Here is a 26,401-nt window from a genome sequence, read left to right as displayed (position 1 = left end):
GACTTAATGTCAGGGTAGATAGGAGGAGTTACAAGATGATTGACAAACCTGTAACCTGTCATATCAACATTAAATGTGAGAGTTGATATTCAAGTAAGAATGACTGGAGTAGGTGGGAGGAGTTACAAGATGATTGACAATCTGTAGCCTGTCACATCAACATGACTAGTTAAGAGTTGATGTTCAAGCAAGAATGGTTGGAGTGGGTGGGATGAGTTACAAGATGATTGACAAACCTGGAGCCTGTCGTATCGACATGACGAGTGAGACTCAATGTCGAAGTGGGAGAATGACACGTTGACAGTGTTTCCGAGCGTTGTCTGGATAATCCACGTACAGTTCCGGTTGTGTGGGTACCGGTTCGGGAAGTTCGGGCTCTCGATCACCCCAGAGAACGACGTCAACACATTGTTACACACTGAAAATATTCACAACAGAATTGTTAGCAAAACACTGACGGAAAGATTTCCACTAGAGCTGACATTTCAGGTTCGGTATCATATCTCTAATTTTGGGGTGATTTACCTCGGTATTGGTATGGTATTCGGTAAAGATACAATACCATTAACGATAATGATACTGATACCGATATTGAGTGGTAATTTTGGTATCCTCAGCTTTAAAAAAACAGAAAGAAAGAAATGTTTTATTTAACGACGCTCTCAACACATTTTATTTACGGTTATATGGCGTCAGACATATGGTTAAGGACCACACAGATTTTGAGAGGAAACCCGCTGTTGCCACTACATGGGCTACTCTTCCGATTAGCAGCAAGGGATCTTTTACTTGCGCTTCCCACAGGCAGGATCCTCAGCTTTAAATGCATGCCCGAGTTAAGTCGAGTTAAGTCTCACCTGCAATTCCATACACTCTCTTCTTTTTAGCTATTTTGTGTTCGTCAGACATATTGTTAGTACTTTACTAAATGGCGGGAAACATTTTTCAATACCGATATTTCAGTATTTTGAAATTTGCTCGGTATGGTAAATCAGTATTGACATGATACCGATACCGGACGTTTAATATACAGTATATACCGCCCAGCTCTAATTTCCACCTGTTACCATTCATTATACTGATACATGTGGTATGTGCTATCCTGTCTGTGGGATGATGCATATAAAAGATCCCTTGCTACCAACAGAAAAATGTAGCGGGTTTCCTCTCTAAGACTATATTTCAAAATTACCAAATGTTCGACATCAAATAGCCATTGATGAATAAATCTGTGCTCTAGTGGTGTCATTAAACAAAGTGCCTCTTAACAATGCCAGAAGTAACTACTGAACACTCCCCGAAGTGGTCAGACTAAGCCCACAGCTATAAGCTGATTGGGAATGACAGGTGTGTGGCACGGATAGCCACAAGAAACAAGTACCTGTCGTGGTTGGAGAGACAAGGACTGGGATGTGGAGGTGGACAGCGAAAGAAGTCGAAAGATAGGAGGAGTTGCCAGATCGGGACGAAATGAGATGGTATTCAAAGGAGAGAAAGGAAAGGGGGCAGTGGGATTTAAAAAAAATAAAAAAATGTTTTGTGAGATTTAGTTGAAGTGTGTCACATTCATTATGTCAAACTGCATTTATGCTAATCCCAATGATGTCATATTACTGGTGAGGCGACTTCAGAACTTTGATAATTTACTAAATATCAAATTCAAATGTTATTTTAGAAGTGTTATAGGATAAACAGAAGTAGCTATTCATGATTTTTAATATTTTAATATGTAAAATATCAACGTCATCTAGTTGATCGTTATTTGTCTCAGCAGAGCCTCGACAAATACTGATTAACATAGACTCGGTTGATATTTTCCATATTAAAGGGACATTCCTGAGTTTTCTGCATTGTAAGATGTTTCCGACTAATAAAATATTTCTACGATTAAACTTACATATTAAATATATTTTCTTGTTTAGAATACCAGTGTCTGTATATTCAATATGTTTCTTGTCGTCTTAATATTTGTAAGAAGCCGAAACTGGATTATGTCTTGGAATAATTTTGTATGTACGAAAAAATTATATTTTAGGAAATAAAATGAAATTTAACTTAGTACAAATATTAGAATGATCAGAAATACATTTAATATACAGCCACTAAAATTTTATGCAGAAAAATATATTTGATATGCAATTACAATCGTTAAAAAGTCTTTGATAGTCGATAACATCTTAAAAATTGCAGCAAACTCAGGAATGTCCGTTTAAAAAACACTTGCGACAAATCCTCTATCTATTACCCATATGGTTAAAAATATCTTGGTACAAATCAAAGTGATATATTCCACTAGAATGCCAAGTGCGACCTAACACTTCATGATTTCATCGATTGGCGCACTACAACCATACAGGAATGTCAACGAAACGAGATGAGTGACATAAATTAAGATCAATTATGGGTAATAAATACGATATTAAACTCGCTACCATTTTGTATCATGTTTATGTCTCTCGTGAAATAATTTTCACTTAGGACATAAACATGAAACGAAATGAAAGCTTGTTTTATATTCTATAATACCACACTGGTTTTTGCTAGATATCGTTTTTATGAAATGAGTGACGTTGCCTTACTATACGACCTCACTTTCATTCAGTCATATACTAACATAGGAAGTTCACTCGTTTCTTAAAAATTATATCGAGCGAAAACTCATATAATATCCTATATTCAAACACACCTGTTGATGAGAACATCATTTGTTATTTTTTTATAACACATAGTGTTAACATGCATACATGCGATAACATTTTAAAAACATATGGCAGACTGCTCCTAGATGATGACCAGGCCATACCATCCAATGGAAAATGGTCGAATCGATCACTCTGTGACGTACAAGTTAACCTGATATTGACTTGTCTGCAGAGCCGTAGCTAGGATTTTTTTTGGGGGGGGGGGGGGCAACTGTGTAGTTAATACTGTAGAATACTTTATTTTCGCGGGATCAAATTTTCGAGATTTAATGAAAATTGGTCAATTCGCGAACATTTATTTTCGCGAATCTCCCAACCCCCATCAATAAAAAAAACGAAGTACAGATGTCAATAATTTTGTTTTAAAAATGGAACTTAGTTTTGCCGGTTGTTACGCTAATCTGCAGAACTAATCCTACATGTACACACGAGTGCTATACACATAAAACAATAGTTTTCCTGCTTTAACCAATCAAGACTTTATTGTCCTTATAACTGTTATAAAAACAAAAACCGAAAACAAACGAAACGAAATTTGAAGGCACAAGCTACTAGTACTCAGTAACTTAAACTGATTGAAACAATATTTATTGCCGTCAAAATACTAGTTCAAAACGGTTTGTGATTGGCTAACAGGCCAAAAATAAAAATAAAATTGTGAAACATCTGAACATAGCCCAGTCCGGATTTTTTCACTTCCACATTTTTAATATACTGTGATAATGCATGTTTACATCCGTCGTTGAACACGTGTAGATTCTGTCCGATGAACTGATATCGCTAGCACATGCGAAGGAAAACAGCATAAAGCTTTTTAGTGTTAGTATTGTTTTATTATCATGTATGTACTTACAATCGTGTTCTTGATTTAAAGTTTTAAACAGCTTTTGTGTTTTGTGGTTTGTTCCGTGACAGGAGGGAGCACCGCTTTGTTACTACGAGCCTCGTACATCGGAAACTAATGTGGTATAGTTGAACGAGACTACATATTTTTATATTTTTTTTGTCGGCCTTTATAAAAAGTTTATTTTCGCGTGGAATATATTTTCACAGATTTCATTCACACGCGAAAAACATGAAAATAAATTCCATGCGAAAATTAAGTATTATACAGTAGTCTAAAACTTCTTTTCTTTAAGTTTCTATAATGCTTTCTGAAGTTTTTCTTCCCTTGCCACCATGCTAGCTACGGCCTTGGTCTGTGATGCACAAGTTAACTCCAAGTGCTAGGGCCGTACATAGGTTTTAGTTGGAAAAGGTGTTTAAGCTTATTTTAAAACTGTTTTCTGAAGATATGTAAGAAATAGACTACTTCGTTTGTGTGTCCATTAGATACCATTTATCTTACAACCTGTTGTTTTAAAACATATCCAACGAGCGAAAGTTTTTAAACAACTCATTGTAAGATAAATGGTATCTAACGGCCACTCATGTAGTATTCTCTATACAAACAACTCATTGAGAGATAAATGATATCTAATGGCCACTCATGTATTATTCTCTATATAAACAACTCGTTGTAAGATAAATGATATCTAACGGCCACTCATGTATTATTCTCTATATAAACAACTCGTTGAGAGATAAATGGTATCTAACGGCCACTCATGTAGTATTCTCTATATAAACAACTCCTTGAGAGATAAATGGTATCTAACGGCCACTCATGTAGTATTCTCTATATAAACAACTCATTGAGAGATGGTGTAAGATAAATGGTATCTAACGGCCACTCATGTAGTATTCTCTATATAAACAACTCGTTGCAAGATAAATGGTATCTAACGGCCACTCATGTAGTATTCTCTATATAAACAACTCGTTGTAAGATAAATGGTATCTAACGGCCACTCATGTAGTATTCTCTATATAAACAACTCCTTGAGAGATAAATGATATCTAACGGCCACTCATGTATTATTCTCTATATAAACAACTCGGTGTAAGATAAATGGTATCTAACGGCCACTCATGTAGTATTCTCTATATAAACAACTCGGTGTAAGATAAATGGTATCTAACGGCCACTCATGTAGTATTCTCTATATAAACAACTCATTGCAAGATAAATGGTATCTAACGGCCACTCATGTAGTATTCTCTATATAAACAACTAGTTGTAAGATAAATGGTATCTAACGGCCACTCATGTAGTATTCTCTATATAAACAACTAGTTGTAAGATAAATGGTATCTAACGGCCACTCATGTAGTATTCTCTATATAAACAACTAGTTGTAAGATAAATGGTATCCAACGGCCACTCATGTAGTATTCTCTATATAAACAACTCGTTGCAAGATAAATGGTATCTAACGGCCACTCATGTAGTATTCTCTACAACTCATTGTAGTATTCTCTATATAATACAAAACAACTCCTTGAGAGATAAATGGTATCTAACGGCCACTCATGTATTATTCTCTATATAAACAACTAACGGCCACTCATGTGGTGTAAGATAAATGGTATCTAACGGCCACTCATGCAGTATTCTCTATATAAACAACTCGGTGTAAGATAAATGGTATCTAACGGCCACTCATGTAGTATTCTCTATATAAACAACTCGTAAGATAAATGGTATCTAACGGCCACTCATGTAGTATTCTCTATATAAACAACTCGTTGTAAGATAAATGGTATCTAACGGCCACTCATGTAGTATTCTCTATATAAACAACTCGTTGTAAGATAAATGGTATCTAACGGCCACTCATGTAGTATTCTCTATATAAACAACTCGTTGTCAGATGAATGGTATCTAACGGCGACTCATGTAGTATTCTCTATATAAACAACTCATTGTAAGATAAATGGTATCTAACGGCCACTCATGTATTATTCTCTATATAAACAACTTGCTGTAAGATAAATGGTATCTAACGGCCACTCATGTAGTATTCTCTATATAAACAACTCGTTGTAAGATAAATGGTATCTAACGGCCACTCATGTAGTATTCTCTATATAAACAACTCTTTATAAGATAAATGGTATCTAACGGCCACTCATGTAGTATTCTCTATATAAACAACTCGTTGCAAGATAAATGGTATCTAACGGCCACTCATGTAGTATTCTCTATATAAACAACTCGTTGCAAGATAAATGGTATCTAACGGCCACTCATGTAGTATTCTCTATATAAACAACTCGGTGTAAGATAAATGGTATCTAAAGGCCACTCATGTAGTATTCTCTATATAAACAACTCGGTGTAAGATAAATGGTATCTAATGGCCACTCATGTAGTATTCTCTATATAAACAACTCGGTGTAAGATAAATGGTATCTAACGGCCACTCATGTAGTATTCTCTATATAAACAACTCGGTGTAAGATAAATGGTATCTAACGGCCACTCATGTAGTATTCTCTATATAAACAACTCGGTGTAAGATAAATGGGCTCTAACGGCCACTCATGTAGTATTCTCTGTATAAACAACTCGTTGTAAGATAAATGGTATCTAACGGCCACTCATGTAGTATTCTCTATATAAACAACTCATTGCAAGATAAATGGTATCTAACGGCCACTCATGTAGTATTCTCTATATAAACAACTCGTTGTAAGATAAATGGTATCTAACGGCCACTCATGTAGTATTCTCTATATAAACAACTAGTTGTAAGATAAATGGTATCTAACGGCCACTCATGTAGTATTCTCTATATAAACAACTCGTTGCAAGATAAATGGTATCTAACGGCCACTCATGTAGTATTCTCTATATAAACAACTCGTTGTAAGATAAATGGTATCTAACGGCCACTCATGTAGTATTCTCTATATAAACAACTCCTTGAGAGATAAATGGTATCCAACGGCCACTCATGTATTATTCTCTATATAAACAACTCGGTGTAAGATAAATGGTATCTAACGGTCACTCATGCAGTATTCTCTATATAAACAACTCGGTGTAAGATAAATGGTATCTAACGGCCACTCATGTAGTATTCTCTATATAAACAACTCGTTGTAAATGGTATCTAACGGCCACTCATGTAGTATTCTCTATATAAACAACTCATTGCAAGATAAATGGTATCTAACGGCCACTCATGTAGTATTCTCTATATAAACAACTCGGTGTAAGATAAATGGTATCTAATGGCCACTCATGTAGTATTCTCTATATAAACAACTCGGTGTAAGATAAATGGTATCTAACGGCCACTCATGTAGTATTCTCTATATAAATAACTCGGTGTAAGATAAATGGTATCTAACGGCCACTCATGTAGTATTCTCTATATAAACAACTCGGTGTAAGATAAATGGTATCTAACGGCCACTCATGTAGTATTATCTATATAAACAACTCATTGTAAGATAAATGGTATCTAACGGCCACTCATGTAGTATTCTCTATATAAACAACTCGGTGTAAGATAAATGGTATCTAATGGCCACTCATGTAGTATTCTCTATATAATCAACTCGTTGTAAGATAAATGGTATCTAACGGTCACTCATGTAGTATTCTCTATTTATCACTACAACGTACCTGTACTATACACAGCACTGAATCCGTTGCCAGACACTGATGAATCTGATCGGAACTTGATCCACAGTTTGTTTGACGTCGATGTGATAACACGAACAGGTTCTGTACCACACAGCCTGGCAACCTCACGGCCCTGAGCAGATCCATCTCGAACCTGGGAGAAGCAGTAAAAAACAAAAGAAGTTTTTAAATGTTACATGTACAACATTTCCACCCTTAATAAAAAAAATTAAATTTAAAGTTTCAGTTAAAGGATCACGCCAGGGAGATCATGTCTATTTTCCCTCAACTTTGTGCCCATTGGGCTATTTCTCCTTCCAGCCAGTGCTCCACAACTTGTGTAACCAAGGCCTTGGTATGTACCATCCTGTCTGTGGGATGGTGCATATAATAGATCCCTCACTGCTAATTGAAAAAAGTAGCACATGAACTGGTGACAGCATGTTTCCTCTTTCAATATCTGCGTGGTCCTCAACCATATAACTGTAAATAAAATGTGTTTACTGCATTGTTAAATAAAACATTACTTTCATTCCTTCCTCAACCCTATATTCCCTCAACTCTATGTTTTTTCAGCTAATCCTAACCCTAACCCTGAGGGAACATACAGCTGAGGAATCCTAACCCTGAGGGAACATAGAGCTGAGGAACCCTAACCCTGAGGGAACACAGAGCTGAGGAATCCTAACCCTGAGGGAACACAGAGCTGAGGAACCCTAACCCTGAGGGAACATAGAGCTGTGGAATCCTAACCCTGAGGGAACATAGAGCTGAGGAACCCTAACCCTGACAGAACATAGAGCTGAGGAACCCTAACCCTGAGGGAACATAGAGCTGAGGAATCCTAACCCTGAGGAACACAGAGCTGACGAACCCTAACCCTGAGGGAACACAGAGCTGAGGAATCCTAACCCTGAGGGAACACAGAGCTGAGGAACCCTAACCCTGAGGGAACATAGAGCTGAGGAACCCTAACCCTGAGGGAACGCAGAGCTGAGGAACCCTAACCCTGAGGGAACGCAGAGCTGAGGAACCCTAACCCTGAGGGAACGCAGAGCTGAGGAACCCTAACCCTGAGGGAACGCAGAGCTGAGGAATCCTAACCCTGAGGGAACACAGAGCTGAGGAACCCTAACCCTGAGGGAACATAGAGCTGAGGAACCCTAACCCTGAGGGAACGCAGAGCTGAGGAACCCTAACCCTGAGGGAACGCAGAGCTGAGGAACCCTAACCCTGAGGGAATGCAGAGCTGAGGAATCCTAACCCTGAGGGAACATAGAGCTGAGGAATCCTAACCCTGAGGGAACATAGAGCTGAGGAATCCTAACCCTGGGGGAACACAGAGCTGAGGAATCGTAAACCTTGGGGAACATAATCCTAACCCTGAGGGAACATAGAGCTGAGGAACCCTAACCCTGAGGGAACATAGAGCTGTGGAATCCTAACCCTGAGGGAACATAGAGCTGAGGAACCCTAACCCTGACAGAACATAGAGCTGAGGAACCCTAACCCTGAGGGAACATAGAGCTGAGGAATCCTAACCCTGAGGAACACAGAGCTGACGAACCCTAACCCTGAGGGAACACAGAGCTGAGGAATCCTAACCCTGAGGGAACACAGAGCTGAGGAACCCTAACCCTGAGGGAACATAGAGCTGAGGAACCCTAACCCTGAGGGAACGCAGAGCTGAGGAACCCTAACCCTGAGGGAACGCAGAGCTGAGGAACCCTAACCCTGAGGGAACACAGAGCTGAGGAACCCTAACCCTGAGGGAACACAGAGCTGAGGAATCCTAACCCTGAGGGAACACAGAGCTGAGGAACCCTAACCCTGAGGGAACACAGAGCTGAGGAACCCTAACCCTGAGGGAACATAGAGCTGAGGAACCCTAACCCTGAGGGAACATAGAGCTGAGGAATCCTAACCCTGAGGGAATATAGAGCTGAGGAATCCTAACCCTGAGGGAACATAGAGCTGAGGAACCCTAACCCTGAGGGAACATAGAGCTGAGGAACCCTAACCCTGAGGGAACATAGAGCTGAGGAATCCTAACCCTGAGGGAACATAGAGCTGAGGAATCCTAATCTTAACCCTGAGGGAACATAGAGTTGAGGACCATTAACCCTAACCCTGAGGGAACATAGAGCTGAGGAACCATTAACCCTAATCCCGAGGGAACATAGAGCTGAGGAACCTTAACCCTAACCCCGAGGGAACATAGAACTGAGGGACCTTATCCCTAACCCTGAGGGAACATAGAGCTGAGGAACCATTAACCCTAACTCCGAGGGAACATAGAGCTGAGGAACCATTAACCCTAACCTCAAGGGAACATAGAGCTGAGGGACCTTAACCCTAATCCCGAGGGAACATAGAACTGAGGAACCTTAACCCTAACCCCGAGGGAACATAGAACTGAGGGACCTTATCCCTAACCCTGAGGGAACATAGAGCTGAGGAACCATTAACTCTAACCCTGAGAGAATATAGAGCTGATGACCCTGTCCCTATGACCCTGAGGGAACATAGAAGGCTCAATAGGTAGGTGTAAGGCCACTTCTCTCTCACTAACCACTGACCAACTAACAACTAATCCACTGTCCTGGTCAGATAAGACCAGATAGCTGAAGTGTGTGCCCAAGACAACGTGCTTGAACCGTAATTGGATATAAGCACGAAAATAAGTTGAAATGAAAGAACAGTGTGAGGGGAGAGTTTAGACCTCTGAGATCTATTTAAAGCATTATGGAATTAAAATATAACAGAATTCAAAGCTAAATATCAGATTAGATAATCACACATACATCATCCGTCTCTTGAAAGGAAAATGGCCTGCAATTTTTGGGGTGGTTTTAGCAGGTGAAAATTTATTTCACCTTCTAGATCTAAAAAAAAATGGACTGCTTTTCACATTATGAGCCCTGCAACACAACTAAAGGTCATTGATCTATTAATCATTGGCTTTTGGATGTCAAACATATCATATTCTGACACAAAGTGAAAGAGGAAACTCACTACATATTTTTAGTTACAGCAAGGGATCCTTTATATACAATTTTCCAAAGGAACGACAGCACATATCACAGCATTTGATATAACAGTTGTGGGGCACTGGTTACATTTGTAATAAAATAGTAATTTAATACTATTCATTACAAATTGTTTTTGAATAGAAAAAGAAAGAAATGTTTTATTTAACGATGCACTCAACACACTTCACCTACGGTTATATGGCATCAGACATATGGTCAAGGACCACACAGATTTTGAGAGGAAACCCACTGTCGTCAGTTCATGGGCCACTCCTTCCGAACCAGCAGCAAGGGATCTTTTATTTGCGCTTCCATAGCACAAACCATGGCCTTTGTTGAACCAGTTATGGATCACTGCTCGGTGCAAGTGGTTTACACCTACCCATTGAGCCTTGCGGTGCACTCACTCAGGGTTTCGAGTCGGTATCTGCATGCCTCGACTGGGATCTGAACCCAGTACCTACCAGCCTGTTGACCGATGGCCTAACCACGATGCCACCGAGGCCGGTGTTTTTGAATAGAGTAAATAGAACTTTTTCTTTTTAATTATATCTGAATGTAAATGAAATACGAAGTTACAGCAATACTCAAAACAATTTCAAAAATGTTTTACATCATTTCACATATATGTTCATGTACGGAATAAAGGCTTTCAGAGAATAAATTTTGTTTAAAAAATAAAAGGCTTTTAGAGAAACAAATAGCTGACACAGAGGTAATAAATAGAATAACATACTCATTACCAGTTGTTATCAAATTTATGTCCCCCTTAAAATAATGTACACTTGTGACTCGGTAAAGATTGTGACAAGTTAAAATTATTTCACCCCGTGACAATTTTTTTTTAATAACTTGTCACCTGTGATATAAATTTGTTAATAATTAGTCACCCATGACATAAAAAATTTAATATCTTGTCACCCATGATATAATTTTGTTAACTTGTCACTCGTGACATAAATTTGTTAATAACTTGTCACCCATGGCATAAATTTGTTAATAATTGGTCACCCGTGACATAACTTTGTTAATAACTTGTCACCCATGACATAAATCTTTTAATAACTGGTCACCTGTGATATACATTTTTTTAATAATTTGCCACCCATGACATAAATTTATTAATAACTGGTCACCCGTAACATAAATTTACTAATAACTGGTCACCCGTGACATACATTTGTTAATAAATTTGTTACTAATAATAATAATAATAATAAAATCTTTATTTATAGAAGGTAACTCAGTTAGACTATTCTCCCCTGAGGCCTTCTTACTAATTATAACAATAATAATAACAAAAATCATATTAATTATTAAAAATAAAAACTAACAAAACCATACATGTATGTACAATATATATGTACAATATATACAACCATAAAAGATATTAAGACATAATTATGTAGAAGAGCAATCATGTTTCTAAGAAGTGTTTGTAAAAAAAAATTAAAAATACATTTAAACTAGTAAATCTTTTAACATCATTAGGTAAACTTTTCTAGATACCAATTGAAAGCTTAACTGGTAACTAGTTTATTATTTTCTGTATGTTTACCTGAATGTAATCGTATCGACAGGTGCTATGCGACTCTATGTCGATGTGTATGAAGGCCAGGTTTATGCTGCTGCCCCGTGACACAGTGATTGTCCAGAAACACTCTGCATTGTGGTTGTATGGCAGCGGGTAGTTTGGGGAAATAAATGACCCCGTCGGAGTGGTCATGTCGGCACCACAACCTAGAGACAAAATATGGAAATTTCTACATGAAAAAAATGTAGTGAATGTCGCAGAAAATATCGGTGAATTAATATTACTTTAAGACACTATTGAACATATCAGCATTCTGAGAGCACTGTTAAAGCATTTTTATTTCATTTCAACTTATTTTCATGCTTATATCCAATTAAGGTTCAAGCACATTTTATTTATATGGCTATATGGCATCGGACATATGGTAAAGGATCACACAGATATTCAAAGAGGAAATCCGCTGTCACCACTGCATGGGCTACTCTTTTCGATTAGCAGCAAGGGATCTTTTATATGTACCATCCCACAGACAGGATACACATACCACGGCCTTTGATATACCAGTCCTGGTGCACTGGCTGGAGTGAGAAATAGTCCAATAGGCCCCCGGCAGGGATTGATCACACCCTTACTGTCTATGAATACAAAACGAAGGTGTGGAAAGTGACTGTATGTCATCAACCTAGACTACAAACCTAATGCTGATGGAAAATGACTGACAGGAGTGTGGCACTGATGGTTACAAAAGACATGCACCTGTCTTGTTTGGAGAGACAAGGGCTGGGATGTCAGTGTTTGAGATTAATGGTATCCCGATATCCCGGGGATACCAGAATTGAATTTTGGATACCAGACTTCAATAACCCAGTATCCCACTGGGATACCATGTAATGTTTTTTTTGTTTTTTTTTAAAATCCTATGTTTTTATTTTGCACTGAAACAATGAAAGTCGTCATTTACTGGTGAAGTCAAGTAACAGTGTCGTCCAAGTTTGTTACGATGTTATTTATGAATTTCATTTATGTGGGATACTAAATTCTCAGGTGGGATACCAGATTTTGAACTGTTAGTATCCAACTGGGATACTGCCCCAAATTTTTAATCTCGAATCCTGGATGTGGAGTTGGACAGCAAATGAAGTTGAAAGATAAGAGGAGATACCAGAACAGGAAGCAATAAAGCTATGTTCAGGAAATGTTTTATTTAACGACACACTCAACACATTTTATTTATGGTTATATGGTGTTGGACATATGGTTAAGTACCACACAGATATTAGGAAAGGAAACCTCCTGTCGCCATTTCATGGGCTACTCTTTTCGATTAGCACCAAGGGATCTTTTATATGCACCATCCCACAGGCAGGATAACACATACCACAGCCTTTGATATACCAGTCGTAATGCACTGGCTGGAGCGAGAAATAGCCCAATGGGTCCACCGACGGGGATCGATCACAAGCGAACGCTTTACCACTGGGCTACGTCCCGCTCCCCTCTGATGGAGAGACAAGGACTGGGATGTGGAGTTGGAAAGCAGACGAAGTTGAAAGATAGGAGATATACCAGAACAGGAAACAGTAAAGCTATGTTCAGATGGAGATCCGATCATGCGGCATATGCATTCTAAGTAGTGTTCACAAATATATAATAATTATTTATGCAATATATGTATGGCAACGGGTCTTTTCAAATGACGGTTTGGGATCGATCCCCATCAGTGGGCACATTGGGCTATATCTCGTTCCAGCTAGTGTACCATGACTGGTATATATCAAAGACTGTGATATGTACTATCCTGTCTGTGGGATGGTGCATGTTTGACATCCAATAGCCAGTGATTAATAAACCAATGTGCTCTAGTGGTGTCGATAAAGAAAAAAACCCTAAAAACTTTTCAAACAAAACTAGCATGGGAAGCTAGCTTTATCAACTTCCAGCATGCAGTTTAGCAAACAGATATAACTGAAGGAAGAAGGAAATGTTTTATTTAACGATGCACTCAACACATTTTATTAGTTATATGGGATCAGACATATGGTTAAGGACCACACAAATATTGAGAGAGGAAACCCGCTGTCGGCACTTCATGGGGTACTCTTTTTCGATTAGCAGCAAGGGATCTTTTATATGCACCATCCCACAGACAAGGTAGTACATACCACGGCCTTTGATATGCCAGTCGTGGTGCACTGGCTGGAACGAAAAATAGCCCAATGGGCCCACCGACAAGGATCGATCCCAGACTGACCGTGCATCGAGCGAACGCTTTACCACTGGGCTACGTCCCGCCCGCGGATATAATTGACTGCATGGAATGATAAAATCGATAAAAATAATCGTGTCCATATCCGGATGCTGTATCTGTATCCGGGCACATCTGAACACCTCCCCTGAAAACAATGGAATGATAAAAATAATCGATAAAAATAATCGTGTCCGTGTCCGGATGCTGTATCTGTATCCGGGCACATCTGAACACCTCCCCTGAAAACAATGGAATGATAAAAATAATCGATAAAAATAACTGTGTCCGTATCCGGATGCTGTATCTGTATCCGGGCACATCTGAACACACCTCCCCTGAAAACAATAGTTACCACTGGGCTACGTCCCGCCCCGGAATTCAAAAGAGAGAAACGAAAGGGGATTGGGGGGGGGGGGGGGGGAGAAACCCCCCTCCAATTTTTTTTTACAAACCTGATGAGGTGCCATCATATGTAATTGAAAAACCTCGAGATGAAAATGAGGTGTCCGTTTTGAACTTGATCCACATTGAGTTGCTATGGGAACGAATGATTTCGTCAATCGTCGTACCACAGTATCTCCCGACCAAAGGCGAGGTGGCAAATTTACCATTTCTGAAAAGAGACAAGTGGAATGTTTTATATTACATACCTATTCAACCCTACTATAGAGATAAACACATTTTCAACCTGTGTGATAACTTTATCTTGTATAGAAAAGAGACAAGTGGAATGTTTTTATATTACATGCCTATTCAACCCTACTATAGAGATAAACACATTTTCAACCTGTGTGATAACTTTATCTTGTATAGGAAAGAGACAAGTGGAATGTTTTTATATTACATGCCTATTCAACCCTACTATAGAGATAAACACATTTTCAACCTGTGTGATAACTTTATCTTGTATAGGAAAGAGACAAGTGGAATGTTTTTATATTACATGCCTATTCAACCCTACTATAGAGATAAACACATTTTCAACCTGTGTGATAACTTTATCTTGTATAGGAAAGAGACAAGTGGAATGTTTTATATTACATGCCTATTCAACCCTACTATAGAGATAAACACATTTTCAACCTGTGTGATAACTTTATCTTGTATAGGAAAGAGACAAGTGGAATGTTTTTATATTACATGCCTATTCAACCCTACTATAGAGATAAACACATTTTCAACCTGTGTGATAACTTTATCTTGTATAGGAAAGAGACAAGTGGAATGTTTTATATTACATGCCTATTCAACTCTACTATAGAGATAAACACATTTTCAACCTGTGTGATAACTTTATCTTGTATAGGAAAGAGACAAGTGGAATGTTTTTATATTACATACCTATTCAACCCTACTATAGACATAAACACATTTTCACCCTGTGTAATAACTTTATCTTGTATAGGAAAGAGACAAGTGGCATGTTTTATATTACATGCCTATTCAACCCTACTATAGAGATAAACACATTTTCAACCTGTGTGATAACTTTATCTTGTATAGGAAAGAGACAAGTGGAATGTTTTTATATTACATACATATTCAACTCTACTATAGAGATAAACACATTTTCAACCTGTGTGATAACTTTATCTTGTATAGGAAAGAGACAAGTGGAATGTTTTTTATATTACATGCCTATTCAACCCTACTATAGACATAAACACATTTTCAACCTGTGTGATAACTTTATCTTGTATAGGAAAGAGACAAGTGGAATGTTTTTATATTACATACCTATTCAACTCTACTATAGAGATAAACACATTTTCAACCTGTGTGATAACTTTATCTTGTATAGGAAAGAGACAAGTGGAATGTTTTTATATTACATGCCTATTCAACTCTACTATAGAGATAAACACATTTTCACCCTGTGTGATAACTTTATCTTGTATAGGAAAGAGACAAGTGGAATGTTTTTTATATTACATGCCTATTCAACCCTACTATAGAGATAAACACATTTTCAACCTGTGTGATAACTTTATCTTGTATAGGAAAGAGACAAGTGGAATGTTTTTTATATTACATGCCTATTCAACTCTACTATAGACATAAACACATTTTCAACCTGTGTGATAACTTTATCTTGTATAGGAAAGAGACAAGTGGAATGTTTTTTATATTACATGCCTATTTAATCTTACTATAGACATAAACACATTTTCAACCTGTGTGATAACTTTATCTTGTATAGGAAAGAGACAAGTGGAATGTTTTTTATATTACATGCCTATTCAACTCTACTATAGACATAAACACATTTTCAACCTGTGTGATAACTTTATCTTGTATAGGAAAGAGACAAGTGGAATGTTTTTTATATTACATGCCTATTTAATCTTACTATAGACATAAACACATTTTCAACCTGTGTGATAACTTTATCTTGTATAGGAAAGAGACAAGTGGAATGTTTTTATACTACATGCCTATTCAACCCTACTATAGAGATAAACACATTTTCAACCTGTGTGATAACTTTATCTTGTATAGGAAAGAGACAAGTGGAATGTTTTTATATTACATGCCTATTCAACCCTACTATAGAGATAAACACATTTTCAACCTGTGTGATAACTTTATCTTGTATAGGAAAGAGACAAGTGGAATGTTTTTATATTACATGCCTATTCAACCCTACTATAGAGATAAACACATTTTCAACCTGTGTGATAACTTTATCTTGTATAGGAAAGAGACAAGTGGAATGTTTTATATTACATGCCTATTCAACCCTACTATAGAGATAAACACATTTTCAACCTGTGTGATAACTTTATCTTGTATAGGAAAGAGACAAGTGGAATGTTTTTATATTACATGCCTATTCAACCCTACTATAGAGATAAACACATTTTCAACCTGTGTGATAACTTTATCTTGTATAGGAAAGAGACAAGTGGAATGTTTTATATTACATGCCTATTCAACTCTACTATAGAGATAAACACATTTTCAACCTGTGTGATAACTTTATCTTGTATAGGAAAGAGACAAGTGGAATGTTTTTATATTACATACCTATTCAACCCTACTATAGACATAAACACATTTTCACCCTGTGTAATAACTTTATCTTGTATAGGAAAGAGACAAGTGGCATGTTTTATATTACATGCCTATTCAACCCTACTATAGAGATAAACACATTTTCAACCTGTGTGATAACTTTATCTTGTATAGGAAAGAGACAAGTGGAATGTTTTTATATTACATACATATTCAACTCTACTATAGAGATAAACACATTTTCAACCTGTGTGATAACTTTATCTTGTATAGGAAAGAGACAAGTGGAATGTTTTTTATATTACATGCCTATTCAACCCTACTATAGACATAAACACATTTTCAACCTGTGTGATAACTTTATCTTGTATAGGAAAGAGACAAGTGGAATGTTTTTATATTACATACCTATTCAACTCTACTATAGAGATAAACACATTTTCAACCTGTGTGATAACTTTATCTTGTATAGGAAAGAGACAAGTGGAATGTTTTTATATTACATGCCTATTCAACTCTACTATAGAGATAAACACATTTTCACCCTGTGTGATAACTTTATCTTGTATAGGAAAGAGACAAGTGGAATGTTTTTTATATTACATGCCTATTCAACCCTACTATAGAGATAAACACATTTTCAACCTGTGTGATAACTTTATCTTGTATAGGAAAGAGACAAGTGGAATGTTTTTTATATTACATGCCTATTCAACTCTACTATAGACATAAACACATTTTCAACCTGTGTGATAACTTTATCTTGTATAGGAAAGAGACAAGTGGAATGTTTTTTATATTACATGCCTATTTAATCTTACTATAGACATAAACACATTTTCAACCTGTGTGATAACTTTATCTTGTATAGGAAAGAGACAAGTGGAATGTTTTTATACTACATGCCTATTCAACCCTACTATAGAGATAAACACATTTTCAACCTGTGTGATAACTTTATCTTGTATAGGAAAGAGACAAGTGGAATGTTTTTATATTACATACCTATTCAACTCTACTATGGAGATAAACACATTTTCACCCTGTGTGATAACTTTATCTTGTATAGGAAAGAGACAAGTGGAATGTTTTTATATTGCATGCCTATTCAACCCTACTATAGACATAAACACATTTTCAACCTGTGTGATAACTTTATCTTGTATAGGAAAGAGACAAGTGGAATGTTTTTATACTACATGCCTATTCAACCCTACTATAGACATAAACAAATTTTCAACCTGTGTGATAACTTTATCTTGTATAGGAAAGAGACAAGTGGAATGTTTTTATATTACATACCTATTCAACTCTACTATAGAGATAAACACATTTTCAACCTGTGTGATAACTTTATCTTGTATAGGAAAGAGACAAGTGGAATGTTTTTATATTACATACCTATTCAACCCTACTATAGACATACACACATTTTCAACCTGTGTGATAACTTTATCTTGTATAGGAAAGAGACAAGTGGAATGTTTTTCTTTCCCATCCCTTGCATGACCACGTGACTTCTGTTGTTTGAGCCGATATTAACATTGGGTGATGTCACATAAACGTCAAAATAATGCAAGAAATGCTTTTTATATTTCATAAAAACAAGGAAACCTGCTGTCATAATGAAATTATACTATCATTTTCAGTTTATACTTTTAGTATAAACCATTTTTGGGAACGATCTTTATGATTATTTTATTGTAAGATAAAAAAATTAAAAATGTAGGTTTTTCACATTTTCCCAAAATGCTTGTTTTTTATGGGAGAAAAATAATCCTCCATTATGTATCCATGTGGGACAGGACTATTCCACCCTTGGGTACATAATATGATGTCATGAACTCGGCAAGCCTCGTCCCTGACAACAAATTATGTACCCTCGGGTGGAATAGCCCTGACCCACATGGACACATGTGAAGGATTCTTTTAATATTACCCTACTATAGAGATAAACATATTTGCAACCTGTGTGATAACTTTATCTTGTATCGCACATATGTTCATTCCAGACCAAAATCATGCTTATTTATTTGGTACACAGGAACTTTTTTTCTGCAAGTATATAAATAGAGGATTCGGTAAAATATTCACCCGTCATCCCCTTTATTGTTAGGGTTAGGGTCAGAGTTAGATATAGGGTTAGGGTTAGTTTTAAGGTTAGAGTTTGATTTAGGGTTAGGATTAGTTTTAGGGTTAGTTTTTGGCTTATGGTGAGGTTCCCCATCAGTGGGCCCCATTAGGCTATTTCTCGTTCCAGCCAGTGTATCACGACTGGTATATCAAATGCTGTGGTATGTGCTACCCTGTCTGTGAGATGGTGCATATAAAAGATCCCTTGCTACTAATGGAAACATGTAGCAGGTTTCCTCTCTCAGACTGTGTCAAAATGACCAAATGTTTGACATCCAATAGCCGATGATTAATAAATCAATGTGCTCTAGTGGTGTCATTAAACAAAACAAACTTCTTTTTTTTTAAATGTAAACTCCTTGTTGTTTTGGGGGCCAGTTGTAGCCCAGTGGTAAAGCGTTCGCTTGATGCGCGGTCGGTGTGGGATCGATCCCCGTCGGTGGGCCCATTGGGCTATTTCTCGTTTCAGCCAGTGCTTCACAACTGTTGTAACAAAGGCCGTGGTATGTGTTATCCTGTCTGTGGGATGGTGCATATAAAAGATTCCTTGCTGCTAATCGAAAAGAGTAGCCCATGAAGTGGCGACAGTGGGTTTCCTCTCTCAATACCTGTGTGGTCCTTAACCATATGTCCGACATCATATAACCGTAAATATAATGTGTTGAGTGCATCGTTAAATAAAACATTTCCTTCCTTCCTTGTGGTCTTACCTGATTTCCAAGTAATCATACTGACAGTTGGTATGGAATTCCATACTGAAGTCGGTAACGTTGAGCAGGATCTGGTTTCCCATAGCAACAGTGATGATCCAGACGCACTCACGCTGGTGAGGGTAGTTCCCGGGGTAGTTTGGACTTGTGATCACCCCTGTCAGGTCGGTCAGGGTGGATCCACACACTGGAAATATACAGTGCAAAGAAAATTAAGTATAATGTTTCATAACGGAACTCTCACCTTGCTTAGCCTGTAATACCATTTAGTTATAATGCAAACATCTTTCTTTCTTTTTACTTATTTTCGTGCTTATGTCCAATTAAGGTTCAAGTATGCTGTCCTGGGCACACACATACTTCAGCCATCTGGGCTGTCTGTCCAGGACAGTGAGTTACTCTCACCTCACCTCACCTAATCTCACCTCACCATATTATAACATCATTTACTAATACAAAATACAAACACAGCTACAGTTTTAATAAACAGTCTCACCTCACCATATTATATAATTTACTAATGCAAAATACAAACACAGCTACAGTTTTAATAAACTCACAATCTCACCTCACCATATATTAGAACATCATTTACTAATACAAAATACAAACACAACTACAGTTTTAATAAACTCACAATCTCATCTCACCATATATTAGAACATCATATAAATACAACTACAGTTTTAATAAACTCACAATCTCACAGCTAAATTATATATCACAGATCAATCATTTTTGATTGTGTTAATTTCAATGGACACTGTGGCTGTGGCATCTAGCTTATTACTATGGAACAGCCAATCAGATATGTGATATGAAAACTGTGACACAATGGGCACCACAAGAAACATCTGAGTTTAATAGACCACAATATGTGGCACAACTCATTTCTACTGTTCATGTATTTATGAATAAACTGATTTGATTTTGAAGGCATATTGTCACAGACCACTGACATATTTAATGGTCTAACAAAGTATTACCAGAACAAAAATAATTTGATTTGTTCCTAAATGTACTTTATTCAACCATCTTCATTACCACCATACTCCATTTTTCAATGATATTTTGTAAAAATAATTGAATTATGGCAATGGTCCATAATTCAAAAACTAAAACTGCCGAGAAGGTTGACATGGGATTTCACTCCATCATGGTTCAGTTAAGGTGATGCAATAGCTAGATTTGGTTTCCAACAATTAATGTAATTTTTATTTATTATCCATTTTTAGAGAAATAAGGTCCTTAAATCTGTGACAGTATGCCTTCGACTTCTAAAGACCAACTTACGAGTGGATGCATTCAAGGCAACGTACGACGCTGAGAACCCTATGTGGGCGATGGAGCTGTCCGTTCTGAAGACCATTGTCAGGACATTGTCCGATGACGTAATCATTGGTCGCGTAGATCCACAGAATCTGAGAAGTTAACATGCAGTCAATATCAACAAAAAGTCAAACATGATAAACAATGAACACTGCATTAAAATGTCATTTTTTCATATGGCTCATTATATAAACAATAATGCTTGCAATTTGTTTCTCTCTCTCTCTCTCTCTCTCTCTGATCTCTCTCTTTCTCTGATCTCTCTCTCTCTGATTTTTGTCTCCCTCTCTCTCTCTCTGATCTCTCTCTCCCTCTCTCTCTCTCTGATCTCTCTCTCCCTCTTTCTCTCTCTCTGATCTCTGTCTTCCTCTTTCTTTATTCCTTCCCCTCTTTCTCTCTTCCTCCCCCTCCCTCTTCCCTCCCTCTCTCTCTCTCTACATCTCTCTCTCTCTCTACATCTCTCTCCCTCCATTTCTCTCTCTCTCTCTCTCTGTTTGTCTCTCTGTGTGTGTCTCTCTATACAGGGCTGGCCATATCCTAAAATGTTCAATTGCCCGCCAGGCAAGTAACTCTCAAATTTTACTTGCCCACAAAAAAATTAATCAGTCCCAAAACATAAGCAGTTTAAATCAAAATTTAAAATGTATGTGTCAAACAATTTCACATCATACAAAGCACCTGTAAGCCCTGTATTAATATGTTTATTTCCCTTAATTTGTGAATGTACAAAAAATAATAAAATTGCTGGAATGAAGGAAAATTGGATATGAGTTTATGATTTTTTAAGAAAATTTTAACCCTTTACTTTAGAATGATCATAGAAAATATGCTAACCCCAATTATGTTTTTTTTTTTTTTTTTTGGTGTGTTTTTTGGAAGGGATGGGTCATAACAGACGAGTGTACCGAAGATTTTTTTTTTTTTTTTTAAATATTAAAAGTAAAGTATACCCCTCTATTTTGCAGAAAATTGCAAGCATTGTTGTTTATACAATGAGACATGTAAAATGCAGGACATTGCATTTCAGGACATTTAATTTTCTAAATTTTTAGGGGGAGTATACCCTCGGTTTTCCTTAGAAGTCCCGGCGTTTGGCACTCTCGATGTGAGTCCGACATGCAGACTCGGTCGGAGACTGCTTAGAACAAATTTCCCTGCACGTGCACCTACTCATTGTTCTTTAACATTTAGTCAATTAAATGTTAATTTGCATATACATTTAATATGTCCATTTAACTGGAAAACAAATGCGAAAATGTGAAGATGGACAACCTAATTTGGAATTTGTAATACGAAACACTACTACCATAGTGAAAAACCGACCATGCAGTGGAAATTCACTGACCTCGTTTTACGTCACACATGTGTTGCGCGAGCTCACATAGATAAAGCAAAAACTAACTTTACAAAGAATCTACTTATCCATTTTAGTAATGTGCTAACATCCGAGCAAATATTTACTCGACTGGGGCGAGCGGACGGCTACTTTTGGCCAGCCCTGCTATGTGAGTATTTGTGTCTCTGTCTCTCTCACTGTGTCTCTGTCTCTCTCTCTACATCTCTCCCTTCCAGTTCTCTCTGTGTGTGTCTCTCTGTGTGTGTCTCTCTCATTGTGTTTCTCTCTCTCTCTCTTTCTCTCTCTCTCTGTTCTCTCTCTCCCTCCCTCCCTTTCTTCCTCTCTCCCTTTCTTTCCCTTCCTCTCTATCTCTCCCAATTCTCGGCGCTTACTCACTTTTCCAGAGATGTGACACACACACACACACACAAACACACACTGTACATAGGGGATGGATGGAGAGAGTGTGAGCGAGAGAGAAGACACACACACACACACTCTCTCATCTGGATGGAGAGAGAGAGCTTGACACACTCACCACACTGTACATAGGAGATGGATGGAGAGAGAGAGTCAGCGAGCGAGCGAGAAGACACACTCACACTGTACATAGGGGATGGATGGAGAGAGTGAGCGAGAGAGAAAACACACACACACTGTACATAGGGGATGGATGGAGAGAGAGTGAGCGAGAGAGAAGAGACACACACACACTGTACATAGGGGATGGATGAAGAGAGAGCGTGAGCGAGAGAGAAGACACACACACATACACACACACTGTACATAGGGGATGGATGGAGAGAGAGAGTGAGTGAGAGAGAAGACACACACACACACACACTGTACATAGGGGATGGATGGAGAGAGAATGTGAGCGAGAGAGAAGACATACACACACACACTGTACATAGGGGATGGATGGAGAGAGAGAGTGAGCGAGAGATGACACACATACACACACTGTACATAGGAGATGGATGGAGAGAGAGAGTGAGTGAGCGAGAGAGAAGACACACACACACTGTACATAGGGGATGGATGGAGAGAGTGAGCGAGAGAGAAAACACACACACACACACACTGTACATAGGGGATGGATGGAGAGAGAGAGTGAGCGAGAGAGAAGAGACACACACACACTGTACATAGGGGATGGATGGAGAGAGAGCGTGAGCGAGAGAGAAGACACACACACACACACACACTGTACATAGGGGATGGATGGAGAGAGTGAGAGAGAGAGAGAGAAGACACACACACACACTGTACATAGGGGATGGATGGAGAGAGAGAGTGAGCGAGAGAGAACACACACACACACACTACATATGGTACATGGGAGAAAGGTGATGGAGAAGACAGAGTACATAGGGGATGGCTGGAGAGAGAGAGTGAGCGAGAGAGAAGACACACACACACACACTGTACATAGGGGATGGATGGAGCGAGAGAGTGAGCAAGAGAGAAGACACACACACACACACACACACTGTACATAGGGGGTGGATGGAGAGAGCGAGTGAGCGAGAGAGAAGACACACACACACACACACTGTACATAGGGGATGGATGGAGAGAGTGAGCGAGCGAGAGAGAAGACACACACACACACACACTGTACATAGGGGATGGATGGAGAGAGAGAGTGAGCGAGAGAGACACGCACACACACTGTACATAGGGGTTGGATGGAGAGAGAGAGAGAGCGAGCGAGGGAGAAGACACACACACTGTACATAGGGGATGGATGGAGAGAGAGTGAGCAAGAGAGAAGACACACACACACACACACTGTACATAGGGGATGGATGGAGAGAGAGAGTGAGCAAGAGAGAAGAGGGGGATTGGGGGCCAGTTGTAGTTTTTTTTATTTGCACAACCAATCAACCAGTCTTGGCCAAGCTTTGAAATGGATATTGCCTGCTGCGGACTACACAAGTGTACAAAAGGGATAATGAGGCACTTTGAGTTCATAAATTTTGGTTGCCCACCAGACGACTGAATTGTAAATTTCACTTGTCCGAGCAAATATTTACTTGTCTGGGGTGAGCGGACAGCTACTTTTGGCCAGCCCTGCTATGCGTGTCTCTCTCTGTGTCTCTGTCTCTCTCTCTACCCTCAATTTCTGTGTGTGTGTGTGTGTGTGTCTCTCTCTCTCTTTGTGTCTCTCTCTGTCTCTTTCTCGCTCTCTCTTTCTCGCTCTCTCTCTCTCCCCCTCCCTAGCTCTCTCTCTCTCTCTCTGTCTCTCTCTCTCTCTCTTTCCCTCTCCCCTCCCTCCCTCTCTCTCTTCCTCTCTCCCTTTCTTTCCCTTCCCTCTCTCTCTCTTCTCTCTCTCTCTCCCAATTCCTGGCTCTTACTCACTTTCCCAGCAGACTGGCTTGAACAGCGGTCGAGTTATCATAGATAGCCACATAGTCGAATGCACATCGCTGATTGGCCTCTATGCTGAATGCATGAAAGGTCAGTCTGATCACCATGCCGGGCGTCACGGTGATGTACCATGTGCAGTTGACACCATGAGGGTACACGTTGGGGTGGCCCGGACTGAGAATTCTACCAGTATCCTCGGTGAGGCTCCCGCCACAAGCTAGAATATAGGGAAATAAGATAACACCATCAAAATTATACAGTGATCAAAGAGATCACTATTATTAAAATAATAATAATAATAATAATAATAATGTATATATGTATGTATGTATGTACTGATGTATGAATATCTATATATTGTATGTATGTCGAGGTTGACTATTACATACATAGATATTAACGCACTGGCGCAGGGGATAATTAAATCCTTTCTGGCCTCAAAAATTGTCCCATGCCGTTGCTGGGACTCGAACCTGTGGCACCCATTCGCCCGCAAATTGCAAGACTAACCACGATACGCTCTGAGCTATCGAAGCTTCCATAAAAAGGAAGTTTCTTTAACTCAGCCATATGCATGGGGCCTACAATCTACGCGGTCGATCCCGCTTACGTGCATGAAACAGTGGGCAGACCTGGCACTGGCTAGTATGTATTGATGTATGAATATCTATATATTGTATGTATGTCGAGGTTGACTATTACATACATAGATATTAACGCACTGGCGCAGGGGATAATTAAATCCTTTCTGGCCTCAAAAATTGTCCCATGCCGTTGATGGGACTCGAACCTGTGGCACCGATTCGCCCGCAAATTGCTAGACTAACCACAATACGCTCTGAGCTATCGAAGCTTCCATAAAAAGGAAGTTTCTTTAACTCAACCATATTCATGGGGCCTACAATCTACACGGTCGATCCCGCTTACGTGCATGAAACAGTGGGCAGACCTGGTACTGGCTAGTATGTATTGATGTATGAATATCTATATATTGTATGTATGTCGAGGTTGACTATTACATACATAGATATTAACGCACTGGCGCAGGGGATAATTAAATCCTTTCTGGCCTCAAAAAATTTCCCATTCTGTTGCTGGGACTCGAACCTGTGGCACCGATTCGCCCACAAATTGCAAGACTAACCACAATACGCTCTGAGCTATCGAAGCTTCCATAAAAAGGAAGTTTCTTTAACTCAACCATATGCATGGGGCCTACAATCTACACGGTCGATCCCGCTTACGTGCATGAAACAGTGGGCAGACCTGGCACTGGCTAGTATGTATTGATGTATGAATATATATATGTATGTATGTATGTATGTATGTATGTATGTATGTATGTATGTATGAAAGAAAGAAAGAAAGAAAGAAAGAATGAATGTTTAACGACACCCCAGCACAAAAAATACATCAGCTATTGGGTGTCAAACTATGGTAATGGGAAAAACAAAGTCAGAAAGAATGGCAGAA

The 26,401-nt window shown here is 38.5% G+C and overlaps 1 protein-coding gene across 1 annotated transcript in view; it reads right to left on the bottom strand.

The window, feature by feature from the left end:
* Positions 1–26,401, bottom strand: part of LOC121385539 (cubilin-like) — a 172,125-nt gene that overhangs the window by 94,730 nt on the left and 50,994 nt on the right. Inside the window, exons 23-29 of the mRNA XM_041516248.1 lie at positions 24,920–25,145; positions 21,184–21,311; positions 19,891–20,077; positions 14,485–14,645; positions 11,809–11,990; positions 7,219–7,372; positions 237–418 (exon numbers count right to left, since the gene is read on the bottom strand). Coding sequence (XP_041372182.1) covers positions 237–418; positions 7,219–7,372; positions 11,809–11,990; positions 14,485–14,645; positions 19,891–20,077; positions 21,184–21,311; positions 24,920–25,145 — 1,220 coding nt within the window. The remainder of the gene's footprint in view (positions 1–236; positions 419–7,218; positions 7,373–11,808; positions 11,991–14,484; positions 14,646–19,890; positions 20,078–21,183; positions 21,312–24,919; positions 25,146–26,401) is intronic.

This window comes from Gigantopelta aegis, chromosome 11 (genome assembly GCF_016097555.1).
Source record: "Gigantopelta aegis isolate Gae_Host chromosome 11, Gae_host_genome, whole genome shotgun sequence".
NCBI classification, from domain to species: Eukaryota; Metazoa; Mollusca; class Gastropoda; order Neomphalida; family Peltospiridae; genus Gigantopelta; species Gigantopelta aegis.
Note: the sequence above shows the minus strand (reverse complement) of the source record. Positions and strands in the feature narration are given on the sequence as shown.